At 41.5% G+C, this 17,441-nt stretch overlaps 1 protein-coding gene across 1 annotated transcript in view; it reads right to left on the bottom strand.

The window, feature by feature from the left end:
• LOC140738184 (uncharacterized) overlaps positions 1 to 17,441 on the bottom strand; it is a 159,244-nt gene that overhangs the window by 115,470 nt on the left and 26,333 nt on the right. The window contains exons 5-6 of the mRNA XM_073065300.1: positions 12,576 to 12,638; positions 10,469 to 10,516 (exon numbers count right to left, since the gene is read on the bottom strand). Of these exons, the coding sequence (XP_072921401.1) occupies positions 10,469 to 10,516; positions 12,576 to 12,638 (111 nt within the window). The remainder of the gene's footprint in view (positions 1 to 10,468; positions 10,517 to 12,575; positions 12,639 to 17,441) is intronic.

Raw genomic sequence — 17,441 nt, 5'->3', positions numbered from 1 at the left:
AATCTGGACTGAGGAAATCATGTTATTTCCAGGCCCAGCCCATGTATTATTGCCATTCACAACAGTCATAGTGTCAGCTAGTACAATTCCCATACTCTAATCATACAGTGACACAGTTTCTGTGAATTAGGATATGGCATCCAACGGGGTAAAGTTCAGAATTTGCCCTTTTGTATGGTCTTGACCGCATTTCTCTAACCTATGGCCCAACCAAGATATCCACCAAGCAAAGAGCTAGGTTTTGCCTGACATCATAACTTTCCCCTTTATTGAACACAGCACTGGAGGTTGGACTTAAACAATAGGTGATTAACTGTGGTCGTTAGCCTGTAATGAAAATGGCAGAGGCAGATCAAACGGAAATGGAATTGCAGACAGTACGGTGTGGAGTATCTGAAATACTGATTCATACCAGCATCAAACAACCAGCCACAGCTAATGTGTCTGGTGTGTGAAAAAGTTTTTTTCAAATGAGACAATGAAACCGTCCAGGTCCTTGATTGAAGAGAATACACTTCATTTCTGTGTTAAATGGGAGGCCCATTCTTTTAAAGAGACTCACTAGTTCTAGGCTGTCAGATTCTGATATTTCAGATTCAGATTTATTTATCAGACGGACATCAAAACATACTCTCGGTGGCCAAGCCTGTACACCCACTTGTTAATGCAAATACCTAATCTGCCCATCATGTAGCGACAACTCCACGCAAAAAACATGCAGACGTGATCAGAAGGTTCAGTTGTTGCTCAGATCAAAGATCAGAATGGGAAAGAAATCTGATCTAAGTGACTGTGATTGCAGAATGATTGTTGGTGCCAGACAGGGTGGTTTGTGTATCTCAGAAACTGCTGATCTCCTGGAATTTTCATACACAGTTGTCCCTAGAGTTTACAGAGAATGGTGTGAAAAACAAAACATCCAGTGAGTGGCAGTTCTGTGGGTGAAAATACCTCGTTAATGAGAGAGGTCAGAGTAGAATGGGCAGACTGGTTCAAGCTGACAGGAAGGTGACAGTAACTGAAATAACCATACATTACAACAGTGGTGTGCAGAAGGGCATCTCTGAATGAGCTACTGCAGCAGAAGGACACAAACATGCAATCTATGGCCACTTTACCTAGTACAGGAGGTGTACAGTGACAGGTGTCATTTGTATTATCAACCAGTACAATCTAAAGATATCATCAGACCAGTCAACATCTATGGAAAAGAGAAGACGGTCCTGTTGACAGGTCTCAGCCCAAAACGTTGACTGTACTCTTTTCCATAGATGCTGCCTGGCCTGCTGAGTTCCTGCAGCATTTTGTGTGTGTTGTTTTGGATTTCCAGCATTGGCAGATTTTCTCGTGTTTGCAATGTAAGGATGTGCGTCACCACTCATTCTGACAGCATGCCCACCATGTTCAGCAGAACCACAGCAATAACGATAGCAAAAAAAACCCTCTCCGTCCTACCACCAACTCACCAATAAACACACACACACACACACACACACACACACACACACACACACACACACACACACACACACACACACACACACACACACACACACACACACACACACACACACACACACACACACACACACACACACTTAGCTCTCCAGCTCCAGGACAGGCTGCTTCCGGGCCTCTAGCCTCCCCTGGACTTGTGGGCTCGCAGGCGTCAGTGCTCTGACTTACCCAGTGGAAGCAGAGACACATACCCAGGGCTTCAGTCATTGGATCTCACTGACTCCCATAACATGAAACATCTTTTAGTTTTTTACTGAGTCGCCTCATGATTTTGTATGTTTCAAACATCCCCTCTCACTTGTTGATCATAGAACAGTATAGCACAGGAACCGCACTGTGCTAAACTAATTACATTAGTAACCAACTAATCCCTCTACCTATACAATGTCCATTTCCTGCACATCTACATCTATGTGTCTGTCTAAGAGCCTCTTGAACAGCTCCATTATAGCTGCTTCTGTCTCGCCCCCATTCCAGGCACCACCACTCTCTGTGTAAAACAGCTGCCCTGTGCCTCTCCTTTCAACTTAGCCCTTACTCATCGTAAATACACGCCTTCCTCTAGTGTCTGGTAGACGCAAGCTTACCGTGGCCATTTCTCAGAGAACAGCGCAGCTATTGTAGATGTCAGTCTAGTAAAACTTCTTTGAACTGCTTCAATACCTTCACACTTTTCCTTAAAAGACCAATGTTATTTGTTTGTTTATTTATTTACTGAGTGATACAGCGCAGATTAGGCCCTCAGTCCTTCAAGCTACACCTCTCCGGTAATGAGCAACAAACCCGATTAACCGTAACCTAATAACAGGACAATTTACAATGACCAATTAACCTACCTGGTATTACTTTGAACTATGGGAGGACCTCAAAAAATACCCACACATTCCACGGGGAGGACGTACAGAGACTCCTTACAGAACACTGCCGGAATTGAACTCCGAACTCTGGAACACGTCATGCTAACCACTACGCTACCGTGTAGTATTCACAGTACTTCAGATAAAGTCTCTTTGCACCCTGTATAACTAAAGCATCATTCTGAATTTAATTTCCAAGTTGTATTTTCTCAGAACACAGAAAGAAAATCGTCATCTTATTGGGTTCAAAGCATCAGAACAAAGCTATCAATCCTTTCCACCACTTACTTCCTTGTAACTCCTTGTTCACAAACCAACCAACACCTCATTTCTCCCACCTGTAACCTATGGATAACTTGCAGTAGCTAAATAACCATCCCACCCTGTCAATCCTTTCTCTCACCTATTTCTCTGTAACTCCTTGTTCACAAACTCTCCCACCCGTAACCTATGGATAACTCACTGTAACTAAATAACCCTCCCACCCTGCACATCCTTGGTTTGTGAGAGGAAATCTGAGGGAGACCCTCATGGAAGCAGGGAAAATGACACACAGACAACATCCAAGGTCAGGATCGAACCCTTACTGTACCTGGATACTAGGCTTTTGTGAACCATGCACCAGGGAACCTAGATCCCAATACATCCCATGGAACCCTGCAATCTACAGATGGGGACATCTGTAATTGGCCAATGGAGCTGTGTGGAAGAGGGCTGGTGGCCCACCCCCCGGATCGGAGAGTTGTTGGCAGGTTCCAGAACCGGACTTTCTTGCAGGCGGTAAGAACAAGATCCGGTGATCATTTAGGCACACAAAATGACAAGACCAAAGTTGAAGGCCTAGTGTCCAGTAATCAGCGAGTCCTGTGGTTCACTACTGAGGTTCAAAGCACAAAGGTTGGTCGGAAGTCTGGAAATTGAGGCGGATGTTCAGAGCCCTGTGTCGAAGGTGCAATGCCTGTGAGTCTAAGTCCACAGGTCGCTGAAGACAGCCTGTACTGGGGTTGGAGGACTGCGTATCCGTGTGGGTAGGTGGGAAGGAGGCATGGGCTTGTTTTGTTGTTTACTATGTTCCATGTTGTGCTGCTGAACATTGGGGGCACACTATGTTTTTGCCAGAATGTGGGGTGACATTTGCGGGCTGCCCTTGGGTGTGTTTGTTAACAAAATTGGCACATTTCACTATATGTATCAATATAGATGTGATAAATAAATCTCAGTCTTGAATCTTGAAATATGCTTCTAATTTTTCCTGCTCCATTTGACAGCCACCCACTGAACATAACTATGTCCCTTTACAGCTCCTTTATGTTTTCTTTATGACTTAACTTCCTATCATCAAATTCAGTGGTCGTAACCTCTGTCTTATTCATATAAACTGTAGAATTTGGAGGCCTCAGCACCACTGCCTGTGCCACAACATCAAATTGGACAACAAGACAAAAACCCAGTTATACCTACTCTCCACTAGCCTGCTAATATTCTATCCACACCAATGTTACCTCCTACACACTGTCTTTTATTTTCTGCAATAAACATAGGTGTGTTGCTTTATCAAATGTCTTTTGGAAGTTTAACCACAGTCCATCCACCAAATCAAAAACATCCAAACACCAAGAAGGCTAATGCCATTGGCCTCAGCCCCAGCTGTGCTGTCTATCTCTCTAATAGATGGTTTTGAATAAGGCTGTTGAGAAATGTTGGTCTCATATTTGATTGAGATGGGTTTCACACTATGTAGCTCTGCTAGGACAGAGGATGGTTCTGCTTACCAATCTCTCTTCCCTCATCTCATCTGCTCTTGAAATTCCCATCCATGTCTTTATTACCCATCAACCTAATGATCCCAGTCCTCTGAATGATAGAAAAATGGAGGGCTATGTAGGTGGAAGGGTTAGATGGGTCTTAGAGGAGGTTAAAAGGTTAGCACAACATCAAGGGCCAAAGAGCCTGTACTGTGTGTGATATTCTATGCTTTATGTTCTAAATCATTCTCTGCATCACCAGCAAACCATAGCTAACACCTACAGAAGGCGTGATGACAGCTCACCAAAGCTACTTCATCAGTAGCCTTCTACAGAAGTCCACAACCTCTACAGTTCAGTAGTCCTCAGTCATAGAGCTATAGAGTCTCCTGCCCGTGACCAGTAATTTTGTGCTTCCATCAATACCAGGTAAAACACAGTCTGATTGTGGAGGCACGTCGCAGAGGTTCTTTTCCTTTCCAGGATACAACCATTCGCTTTGTGGAAGATTTTGCACCCCAGACCTTAAAGATGCGCGCTGAGTTTAAAGGCGCAATGAAAGTGCTTTTTGATCGTGGTTTTAAACCCTCCCTTCGTACTCCTGCTGATCTATGAATCAAGCTTAATACTGGAAAATACAAGTGGCTTAAGTCGGTGAAGGAAGCTGAAGCATTTGTGGCAAGTCTTCCGGCTATCCAGTCATCTTCGGAACCCGATTGGACCTCCTAAAATGGTGGATAAGTACTTCTCGTAGTAAAATTACTTTTTCTGGACTCAGACTTTACGTGAATCACTCAGACATTATTCATTGAAACTCTAAGGGCTGTTGACAATCTCTCCCGGGATTTGGTGTGTGTGTAATCTATTTTATTCTTGTATAACTTTATCTACAGAGTTTTACAACTGACTCTAACTTGTTTTGGAGGTTTGAAGTCTTTAGTGAAGGCTTCCCTGTTTGTTGGTTCACAGTTCAATTGCTGATTTATTTTTCCTTTTTTAAATATTTATTTATTTATTTATTTATTTTTCTTTTCTTCACCCTTTTTTCTAATCTCTGAATTTTTTTCTTTCCTCTCTGTAAATGGTTGATAAATACTCATCCTGAATTTATAATTTTCCTTTTCTTCTCCTTTTTTTTTTTACCTTTTTTTTCCCTTTCTCTTACTTTATTCTTCTATAATTTTTCGCAGGTAGGTTAGTTTTGGTTTTCTCCCGATTTCCTCTGTATTAAGTTTTATATTTCTGCAGAAGGTGTTCTAATCTGTAGTTATGTTTTCTAGTGCGTAAACTAGTTACTATTTGCTATCGTATTTATACGGAACTGCTGTTAATGACACAGATCTGGAAGTTGTATTTGGGTTAATTTTTTTGGTAGAGCTAGCTACTTGTTTTGGTAGCCATCTAGTTTTGGGTTGTGTGGGTGGGGTGGATTTTCCAGTTCCAACATCACTCACTGTATTTATTGTTTTTCTTTATTGCTCAGGACATGTCTATGTTTTGATTTTACGAATCTATGTTTACATCTCTGCTCCCAGACTGCTAGTGTACTGCTTGACTTTTTATATGCCTGCTGCCTTTTATGCATGAGTAATTGATAATGGCTAGTGCACTTAAATTCGTGAGCTGGAATGTAAAGGGATTGAATCACCCTGTTAAAAGGAGGAAGGTATTCTCACATATCAAACAACTCAAAGCTGACATTGCTTTCCTTCAAGAAACTCATATTCGTTGTGTTGATAACTCCCGGCTTCTGTCAAAGTGGGTGGGTCAGTATTTTCATTCATCCTTTGCCGCTAAAGCTAGGGGAGTCTCCATTCTTAACTCAAATATTCCTTTTGAACTCCATAATAAAATTTCTGATACAAATGGCCATTTTATTATTGTTTCTGGTAAACTATATAACACTAAAGTTGCACTAGCAAACCTGTATGCCCCCAACTTTGATAATGTTAACTTTTTTGAACAGTTTTTTTCCTCACTACCAGACTTAAACTCATACTCTCTTATACTGGGTGGTGACTTCAACTGTTGGTTGGATCCTAATCTGGATCGATCGTCCTCTGTTACCAGATCACCTACTAAATCTGCCTTAGCTATCCAATCGTTTCTCTCTAATTTTGGTATCTCTGATATATGGCGTTTCCTTCATCCTACGGAGAGAGATCATTCTTTTTTCTCACATGTTCACCATACCTTCACTAGAATTGACTATTTCTTACTCAATAACCAACTTATTCCATTTGCCCACTCTTGTGACTATCAGAGTATACTGATTTCTGACCATGCCCCAATTACCCTCTCTCTGAACTTTCCTGGTCTCCCTCAGAGGAATAAACACTGGCGGTTCGATTCAACTTTATTATCGGATGATGATTTTTAAAAATTCATTAAGGATCAGATAACCTTTTATTTTAACACTAATACATCACCTGAAGTGCCATCCCAGATTGTCTGGGATGCCATGAAAGCATATCTGAGGGGTCAAATAATCTCTTACACAGCAAATCTCAACAGAAGATCCCGTGCAGATCGATTAGACCTCATTAACCAGATTAAAGAATTGGATCAAATATATGTCCAAACTAAGAACCCTGAATTATACAAGAAGCGCGTTGAACTCCAAACTAAATTTAACCTTCTGTCCACTCAACCTATCGAACGCCAACTTCTCGAAAGCAAGAGTCGCTTTTACATTCATGGGGATAAGTCTGGTAAACTCCTAGCCAATCAGCTGAGGCGTTCCAAAGCCAAACAACATATTACAAACATCCGGAAGGAGAACGGAGACTTTACATCGGATCATTTAGAAATTAATGATGCATTTAAAATGTTTTATTCTTGGCTTTATTCCTCTGAATCTCTGAATGACAATATCTCTGTTGATCAATTTTTACAGAATCTGAATATCCCCTCACTTTCATCTGATTTCAAAGCCAAACTCAATGCGCCTATATCATCAGAAGAAATATCTTTTGCAATTTCTGCACTCTCCTCAGGGAAATTGCAGAATTCCCTGTAGAATTTTATAAATCATTCTCTTCACTTCTTTCTCCTCAGTTACTTTCAGTATTATCTGACTCGTTTAATTACGGCAAATTGCCATCCTCTTTCAATGAGGCATCTATTATTCTTCTTTTAAAAAAGGGCAAAGACCCAACAGAGTGTTCCTCGTACAGGCCGATCTCTCTGCTCAATGTTGATGTAAAGATCTTAGCTAAAGTTTTGGCTCATAGACTAGAAACCGTTATTCCCTCCATTATCTCTGATGACCAAACAGGCTTTATTAAAAACCGTCTCCCTTTTTTTAACATTCGGCGTTTATTTAATATCTTATACTCACCTCCAACTGGGATTCCTGAATGTGTTATTTCCCTCGATGCGGAGAAAACACTTGATCGTATAGAGTGGAACTACCTTTTTGCAGTCTTAGAAAAATTTGACCTCGGCCAAAGTTTCATCTCCTGGATCCAATTGCTGTACCTGTGTCCTACTGCTTCTGTTCTAACTAATTTTCAGAAATCCCAAGTATTTAATCTCAAACGTGGCACCTGTCAGGGATGCCCCTTAAGTCCCTTTCTCTTTGATTTGGCTATAGAACCTCTGGCGATAGCATTTCGAAACTGTCCTGAATTGACCGGGATTTGGAGAGGGGGTGTTGAGCATAAAGTTTCTCTCTATGCTGATGACTTATTACTCTTTCTCTCAAATCCATCTACGTCCTTAGCTCTAATGTTTTCACTTCTTGACCAGTTTAGCCAGATCTCTGGCTATAAACTTAATTTACATAAGAGTGAACTTTTCCCAATTAATAAAGAAGCACAAGAACTAACATTTCGTGATCTCCCTTTTAAAGTAGTCCATAATCAATTTACTTATTTTGGAATTACAGTCACAAGGAAGTTTAAAGATCTCTTTCGTGAAAACTTGCCAATCTTTCATATGCTATAAAACAGAATCTGGTACAATGGTCACCTCTATCTATGTCTTTGGTAGGTCATATTAATGTTGTTAAAATGTATGTTCTCCCCAAATTTTTATACTTATTTCAATCTATCCCAATTTTTATTCCTAAATCTTTTTTTGATTCCTTAGACTCTATTATTTTGTCATATTTGTGGCAGAATAAGCTTTCTAGAATTAATAAAATACATCTCCAAAAATCTAAAAAAGAGGGTGGCATGGCTTTACCTAACTTTCGTTTATATTATTAGGCAGCTAATATACGTTGTGCTACCTTTTGGTCTTTCTTCCAAGACCAACCCGAGTGCCCTAACTGGGTGGCAATGGAGTTGAGCTCCACTAAAGAATTATCTATCTCTGCACTTCTTGGCTCTGCACTCCCTAGTAGTCTGCCCAGATCAATAGCTAATCCTCTTGTTAGACACACTTTGCGTATATGGGCTCAGTTTAGGAAATGCTATAGTTTCCAGGGGTTTTCTGTTTCCAGCCCTGTCGCACATAATCACCTTTTTTTACCTACTACATACGATTCAGCATTCCATGTTTGGTATAGGAAGGGCATTAGACATTTTGAAGATCTTTTCATTGATAATCGCTTCGCCTCTTTTCAGCAGCTCTCTGTTAAGTTCAATCTGCCTAACGCTCATTTTTTCAGATATCTCCAAATCCGACACTTAATTGCTCCTTTAATTCCTAGCTTTCCTGAAATGCCTGCGAAAAATGCTATGGACCTATTTCTTTCCATCAATGCACTAGGTAAAGGTTTAATATCAATTATCCGAGATAAACTAGCAGCCTTACGACGGGCCCCTGTGGATAAAATTAAAATGGCCTGGGAGCAGTATTTAAATATCTCCTTATCCGAGGAGAGCTGGGACTCAGTTCTCAAATTGGTTAACTCAACCTCTTTGTGCTCGCCATTGCCTTTTACAGTTTAAGATTGTTCATAGAGCCCATATGTCTAAATCTGAACTATCTCGATTCTATCCCAGCATTAGTCCGCTCTGTGATAAATGCAAGAGGGGCGTGGCCTCTCTCATCCATATGTACTGGTTCTGTCCTAGCTTGGAGAAATTCTGGAAAGATGTCTTCACTACGTTATCGTGTATTCTGAATCAGCACCTATAACCAAACCCCTTAATTGCTCTGTTCGGTTTTTGGGGCGAGACAGATTTATGTCTGGGTCCGACCAAATGCTGAATACTATCCTTTGCCTCTCTCCTGGCAAGACGCTTGATCCTCCTTAGATGGAGAGATGTTGCCCCGCCCACTCATGCGCAATGGCTTAACGACATTATGGCCTGCTTGGACCTCGAAAAAATTCATTATTCAGTTCTTAATTCGGATCTAAAGTTCCATAAGGTCTGGGGACCTTTTATCGAGTACTTTCATATCCTTCCTCTTGACTAGGGGTTTTGTTTTTTTTTCTTCTTTTTTTTCGGTCCCTTGCTTTCAGCTCCCTTTTTTTTCTGGTAGTAGGCATTATTATCCTCTGTTGCTAAGTGTATTCACAGTCTGGGAGTTTGACTGTTCTGACTTATACTCTCTATATTGTGTGGTGGTTGGTCTGGAATTGTTGTTTTTTTCTTGTGTTGTGGGGCTTGGGGAGGACACTAAGCTCACTTGTCTTTAATTTAGGTGCTTTTTTGTTAATTCTCTTCCTTTGTAGCATATTGTTATTGTATGCTTAATTTTGCACTGTATTAATGTTCCTCATTGGGATTTGGGGTTTTTAATTCGTAAAATGTTTTGAAAAACTAATTTAAAAAAATAGAGCTATAGAGCATGGGAAAAGGCCCTTCGGCCCACTGAGACTATGCTGACAATCCGTCACCATTCTTAAACTGGTCCCATTTTATTGTCTCCACGTTCTCAACAACTCAATTTACTGTGGCTAATTAATGTGCTAACCCACACACCTTTGGAACGTGGAAGGAAATCGGAGCATCTGGAGGAGATCCACCTGGTCAAGGTGAGAACATCTAAACTCCAGACAGGCAACACCCGAGGTTGGGACTGATGTTGTGAGGCAGCAGCTCTAGATAAGGCCCTGTGCCATCTTCTCATTAAACCCCTCTGGCTGCCACTTTGAACAGATTTCTTAAAAGTTTACTTCTTTGGTCAAGCTATTTGCCTATCTCTCCTATTACATGATGTTTACACTCTTAAGGTGCTATATAATGTAAGTTGCTGTTGTCGAAGTCTGCACTAGATGTGAGCAGATGTCTTTGCCACTTGCTGGACAGTGGAGTACAGATTAAACCCAAAGCAATTAGCTGCCAAAACCTTCATAATCTGAACAATTTCAATTACAACTTTGGGGAAGGAAAGAATCAAACTGAACTCAAAGGATATAAAGATCTCTGTAATTTTTAAATCATATTTTACCTTGTTTCATTGAAGTTTTGGATGATATCGAGAAGTTTATTGTGAACCCTAGAAATCAAACAAAGAATATTCGAATTTAGTACATCTTCATTAGGTGGCACAAGCAGGAAGGTAAAGAAAAGATTAGCTGTATTTGCTGCACGCATGTTGAAGCATATAGCAAAATGCATCATTTGTGTCCGGGGGTGTGCTGGGAGCAGCTGGCAAGTGTCACCATGCAGTACGTGGAGCACCAGAAGAAAGGCATGTGGCCACAGGGAGAATGCACAAACTCCCCATGGACAGAGGCAGGAATCGGATCCTGGCATTATAAAACATCATGCTTACCTGCCACTAGGGTATAACTCTGCTGGGTCAGATGAGTGAGGAGTGACACAAGCTTATTAGACATTAAATCAGGAGTACATTGCACACATTGATCAGTAGAACTCTGCCTGTATTCAGTCAGGGCTTATAATAGAGAGAAGGAGCTAAGATACTGGGGAAGCAGATATTCAAAGTGCAAAAGTTTAAATGACTTGGGACATTGTTAGGATAATGCCCATAGGGAGATTATTTCATCCCTCCCACCCAACCTCGGTGGCACTGGAATTAGATATCAAGGGTCAACATTATAATAAATTGCTGGTCAGGGTGGGAAGCTGAAATCAGAGAGCTGTAGGTACCTCAGTGACAGTAAGCAGACATGGAAAAGTTACAGCAGAAGAGCCTGTTAACGTTCCTGTCTGGAAACACAGCAGCTTTTCAGTAAACAGGCACAGTACACTGAATAAATGGGAAAACATGTCAAATGTTAGGGTGTGCATTTCATTGCAATTTGATTACCCTGGAGCACTATGATATGGCTACTGCTTAGTGTCATACACAACATTTGTACTTTCCTCTGGCCTGCTGTAATACTTCGACAAGTATCTGGACATCATGTAAATGTATCATGGCACTGCTCTGATAATATTGTCCAAATCTGCATCCCAAAAGGACAAAGTTTGTATTTTACGTTGGGCACAACTTGATTTCAAAGACAGTCAGACATGGAGCCTTTCAAGAACAAACCTGGGTGGAATGGTAGCGTAGTGGTTAGCGTAACACTATTACAGCGCCAATGGCACAGGCTCAATTCCTGCCACTGCCTACAAGGAGTTTCCTCTGAGTGCTCTGGTTTCATCCCACATTTCAAAGATGTATGGGTTGTAATTAGGCAACTTGGGCTTGTTTGGCTGTACAGGCCTGATACTGTGCTGAATCTCTAAACACAAAATATTAAAAATAAACACAAGTACTTGTGAGTGTCTTCTATATCGTTATTGTGATAATTACAAGTGTTAGATGGTCTGAGGGGGCATTTTTCAGTTTATAGTTAGGACAATCCCACCAGGTGTTAGGCAGTTTGATTATCATAGGGCTGAGCCTCTAGGTTCACCAATCGTTTGGTGAAATATCAACCAACCCCTTCATACTATTCCACTAAGAATAAGCAATTTTTGGAACCATTCATTTGATACATCTGGATAACTAGGATAGCCATTTGCAAGTTTGTTACTGTTAATATTGTTAATAAAAGGACCAAATTGGTTGTAAATGTCCAAATCCCGACCTTCCCAAGTGGTCACAGCAATGTCATTCCAACTGCATCCCAACCGAAGTCCTACAGCACCAACATCCTGCAGTTTTCCAAGTAATTAATCTGGGAAATATTTTCAATTAACTGAATTTAATTGTTAATGTAAATGCATTAATTATTTTAAGTGCTTTCCAGCATTTACATTTCAATAATCATTAATTTATTTCTCGTGCTACGCACTGGCTGTCAAAGGGTTTCTGGGTTACTGCTAAGAAGGCCCTGCAGTGTGCTGGGCCACTCCGATCGGGAACAGACCTCCTTCAGGTGAGTGTGAATCAAGAGAGGGGCAGTGGGCAGAAAGAGTGCAGGCAGCTCACCATCCCCAGCGTATTCTGCACAGTAGACTTCCTTCTTTTGGTGAACATTCCTGGCCTTTGAATTGTTACTAGGAGCTTTGAGACAGACATATCACTCAGGCAGGATAAAGCCCATGAGATGCATGTAACACTTGTTCACATAGCTTTATTCTGAAGCAGCAGCTTGTACCTGTTGGATGGGGACCTTTGGATGATTCAGCTTTCACTTGTTTCCTTTTATCTTTCTTCTTACCTTAAAGAGAAATAAGAAATCAAATTCATCATCACAAAGGAACTTCGGCAGTAACAGTGTGATTCACAGACAACAGACCTTTACCATTTATTCATATTGGACCTGTTACCTTTGGCTTTCTCTCCAGGTCCATTTCATTAGCTGAGAGCCATGTCCCAGTGGTATCTCTCTTATCCCTAAGACAGTATCAAAACCCAGGGTAATACAAAAGTGCAGTAATATATTGGGAGAATATAGGCCAGATCCACTGGACTTTGGATAAGATTTTAAAATGATGTCTCATCTGCCATTTCCTATCATGAAAGATTTGAAGAGCTATGAGGAATTCCTTCATAGAAATTCATCCAATATTATCCTTCAATGAGCATCATCTTCAAAATCAATTACCTTCTTGAGTTGCTGAAAGAGAACAAAATATTTAATGTTTCAGGGGAACAATCAGCTCTGTTTCACTCTCCACAGAAGCTACCCAACCTGCTGATGTTTCCAGCACCTTCTGTTTCATTTTGGGGAGATTTCTATAACGTCACCACACATTCCTGGCCATTTACATCATCTCCATAACAACACTTTAATACAATTCTCATTATTTCTGCAATGAATTAGTACTCATTGAAAACATGCATTGGACTTACACCTAAGACTTGCTACAGGAAAAGTAAATTGTATGTTAACCTTGACATACTGTAGACAAAAAGAAATCGGGGTTGTTTAATATTAAATGACATTTTTCCAGAATAGAGCTTTGACCGGTGGCCAATCAGGACATCGGAAGTTTGGAGAGGAGGGGACGTCAATCAGGTCCACTATCGAAAACAAAAGGCAGGAGCAGGTTGCGGCAGCGTAGTAGAACTCTGAGCAGGGACCAGTCCGTCTTTGTGACTGATAATAAGAGCAAATTAAAGGAAGGCAGGGGCAAGCATAGTGGCTATTGATGCAGTGGCTGTCATCTCAGTGGACATAGTCAGAGGCGATCTTAAGGCTTTAGTTCTTCGAGGTTTCACTCAGAGAATGCAAAGGAAAGTAAAGCCCCAGATTTTTTCCCTCTCTTCTTTATATCTGCTCAGCAAGCCCAGTAGGGATGACAGGCAGGATAGTGAAATGCTCCTCTTGCAGGATGTGGGAAGGTAAGGAGACCTCCAGTGTCTAACGACTACAGCTGCGAGAAGTGCGTCCAGCTGCAGCTTCTAACAAACACAAAGTACACTGCAGATGCTGTAGTCAAATCAAGACATACAAAAAAGCTGGATGAACTCATCAGGTCGGGCAGCATCCGTTGAAATGAGCAGTCAACGTTTCGGGCCGAGACCCTTTGTCAGGACTGAAGAAGGAGGGGGCAGGGGCCCTATAAAGAAGGTGGGGGGAGGGTGGAAAACCAATCAGAGGAAAGATCAAGGGGTGGGGGAGGGGAAGCAGGGAGGGGATAGGCAGGAGAGGTGAAGAAGGAATCTAAGGGTAAAGCACTATGGGTAGTAGAAGAAGGCAGAGTCATGAGAGGTGATAGGCAGCTAGAAGAGGAGACAGAGTGAAAGTGGGATGGGGAAGGGGGAGGGAGGGAATTACCGGAAGTTGGAGAATTTGATGTTCATACCAAGGGGCTGGAGACTACCCAGATGGTATATGAGATGTTGTTCCTCCAACCGAAGTTCGGCTTCATCATAGCTGTAGAGGAGGCCATGTATGGACATATCCGAATGGGAATGAGAGGGAGAGTTGAAGTGAGTGGCAACCGGGAGATCCTGTCTGGTGCTCGATGAAGCGGTCCCCCAATCTGTGTCGGGTCTCCCCGATGTAGAGGAGGCCGCACCGGGAGCACCGGATGCAATAGATTACCCCAACAGACTCACAATTGAAGTGTTGCCTCACTTGGAAGGACTGTTTGGGGCCCTGAATGGTGGTAAGAGATGAGGTGTAGGGACAGGTGTAGCACTTACGCTTGCAGGGATAAGTGCCAGGTGGGAGATCTGTGGGGAGGGACGTGTGGACCAGGCAGTCGTGGAGGGAACGATCCCTGCGAAAAGCAGAGAGGGGTAGAGAGGGAAAGATGTCCTTAGTGGTGGGGTCCTGTTGAAGGTGGCGGAAGTTGTGGAGGATAATACGCTGGATCCGGAGGCTGGTGGGGTGATGGGGTGATAGCTTCTAACGATCTGTGTTAAGGAGATGGATCTGGAACTGGATGAACTCTGCATCATTTGGGAGGCCGAAGGGATGGAGACAGGATGTATAGAGAGCTAGTTACATTCAAGGTGCAGAATACAGGAAACAGGGTGACAGTCAGGAAGGAGAAAGCGATTAAGGAGCCAGTGCAGAATACCCGTGTTCATCCACCTCAACAACAGGTTTATCACTTTGGATACTGTTGAAGGATGGGGGTGGGTGGCTTAACAGAGGAAAGTCATTCTCTGTTCAGAATGCACCCTAATGTTTGAGAGGGAGAAGCTAAAGTTAGATGTATCAGTATTATATTACAGTGAAGGGAATTACAGAGGCATGAGAGGAGCTGGCCAAAGTTGATAGGAAAGGTACACTAATAGGGCTGATGGCAGAACAGCAATGGCTGGAGTTTCTGGAGGCGATTTGGAGGACACAGGATAGATATGTTCCAAGTATTCTAAAGGGAGGATGAGGCAACAGTGGCTGACAAGAGAAGTCAAAGACAGCATAAAAGTGAAAGAGAGGGCATATAATATAGCAAGAATTTGTGGGAAGTTAGAGGATTGGGAAGCTTTTAAAAACCAACAAAAGACAAACAAAAAAGCTATAAGGAGAGAAAAGATGAAATATGAATCTAACCAGTAATATAAATGATGACACTAAAAGTTTTTGTTTTAAATGAAGAGTAAAAGGGTGGTGAGAGTGGATATTGCAAACTGGAAATTGACACAGGAAAGGTAATATTGGGGGAGAAAGAAATGGTGGACAAACTTAAGAACTATTTTGCCACAGTCTTCACTAGCAGTATGCCAGAAATTCAAGAGAGTCAGGGGACAGAAATGAGTGTAGTTGCTATTACTAAGGAGAAGGTGCATGGGAAGCTGAAAGTTTAAAGATTGAGAAGCTACCTGGACCAGATGGACTTTTCCCCAGAGTTCTGAGAGAGGTAGTTATAGAGACTGTGCTGGCGTTAGAAATGATTATTCAAGAATCACTAGACTCTGGAAATCTTCTGGAGGATGGGAAAATTATAAATGTTACTCCACTTTTTTAAGAAGGGAGGGAGGCAGAAGAAAGGAAATTATAGGCCAGTTAGGCTGATTTCAGAGGTTGGGAAGATGTTGGAATCCATTATTAAGGATGAGGTTTTGGGGTACATGGAGGTGCGTGATAACAAAGGCCAAAGTCAGCACAGTTTCCTTAAGGGGAAATCTTGTCTAACAAATCTGTTGGAATTATTTGAGGAACTAACAGGCAAAAGTGGATATTGCTTACATCCAGAAGGTTTTGACAAGGTGCTGCAGGTGAGGGTGCTGAACAGATAAGAGCCCATGATTTGACAGGAAAGGTACTAGCATGGATAGAGGATTGGCTGACTGGCAGAAGGCAATCAGCAGGAATAAAAGGGGCCTTTTCTAGAGGGACAGGTAATGTTGAAGAAGTGGGAAATCTGCGGAAGGACTTGGGCAGAATGTTAGAATATGCAAAGAAGAGGCAGATGGAATATAGGGAAGGGAAGTGTATGGTCATACACTCTGATAGAAGGAATGAAGATGTAGACTATTTTCTAAACAGGGAGAAAATTCAAAACTCAGAGGTGCAAAGGGATGAGGGTCCTTGTGCAGGATTTCCTAAAGGTTAACTTACAGGTTGGGTCAGTAGTATTGAAGGCAAATGCAATGTTAGCATTCAGTTCGAAAGCACTAGAATATAAGAGCAAGGATGTAATGCTAAGGCTTTATAAGACTTTAGTCAGATCTCACTTAGAGTATTGTGAGCAGTTTTGTACCCCTTATCCAAAAGAAGGATATGTTGGCATTGAAGAGGTTTGTGGGATTGAAGGGGTAATGTGTTTGATTGCTTTGGGCTTATACTTGCTGGATATTAGGAGAATGAGTGGTGATATCATTGCAAGTTTCAAAATAATGCAGCTACCAGGAGGAAGATAGGAGGAGATTTTTTTTATTTGTTAAAGTTAGTTTAAAATTTAAAAGTTACATGTGTGTTTTAGTGAATTCTTCAACAAAAGAAAATTATTTTGTTTTAACACTGCTTTTTCTTTTTGATGGGATTCTAGTGAAATTGACAATTTTGACAACTGTGTTGGTAGGGGAGTGACGGCTGTGACACATCCATTCTGCAAGCTCAGTGCTCCTGTACTGCCGTGCCCAGGAACTGTCAGCAGCTCCAAGGTGGACCTTAGCATTAGGTCACAAGAGTCATTGTGCTTTTTCGCTTAATAAATAGATGTGTACATTGCTGGAAATGCCAGCATTTATCGTCTCTCCTAAAGGCCCCTGAAATAAGCTGTATGGATTTATCTGATCACAGACAAACCGTACAGGGTGAAGGTTGCAGATTTCTTGCCCTGAATCATTTGAGATTTTACAAGAATATGGTAATTTACTAAGTTTTTTAAAAATTCAAGATTGATTTGTATTTAAATTTGTTAGATGCAAACTCATTCCCAGATCAATAACAGCTCGGGTTACTTGTCTAGTGTTTTAACTACTGTGTACAAGTAGATTAAGCACCCTTGTAGATGCATCATAGTATCATATGTACAAAGATCACAATATGCAAATAAAATCTGAGTACATCACAGTTTTAAATATTTTGTTGTAAGTAAGGTGTATACATACACAAAAA

This window comes from Hemitrygon akajei, chromosome 14, assembly GCF_048418815.1.
Source record: "Hemitrygon akajei chromosome 14, sHemAka1.3, whole genome shotgun sequence".
In the NCBI taxonomy this organism is placed as follows: domain Eukaryota; kingdom Metazoa; phylum Chordata; class Chondrichthyes; order Myliobatiformes; family Dasyatidae; genus Hemitrygon; species Hemitrygon akajei.
This window is presented reverse-complemented; position numbering and strand designations above follow the sequence as displayed.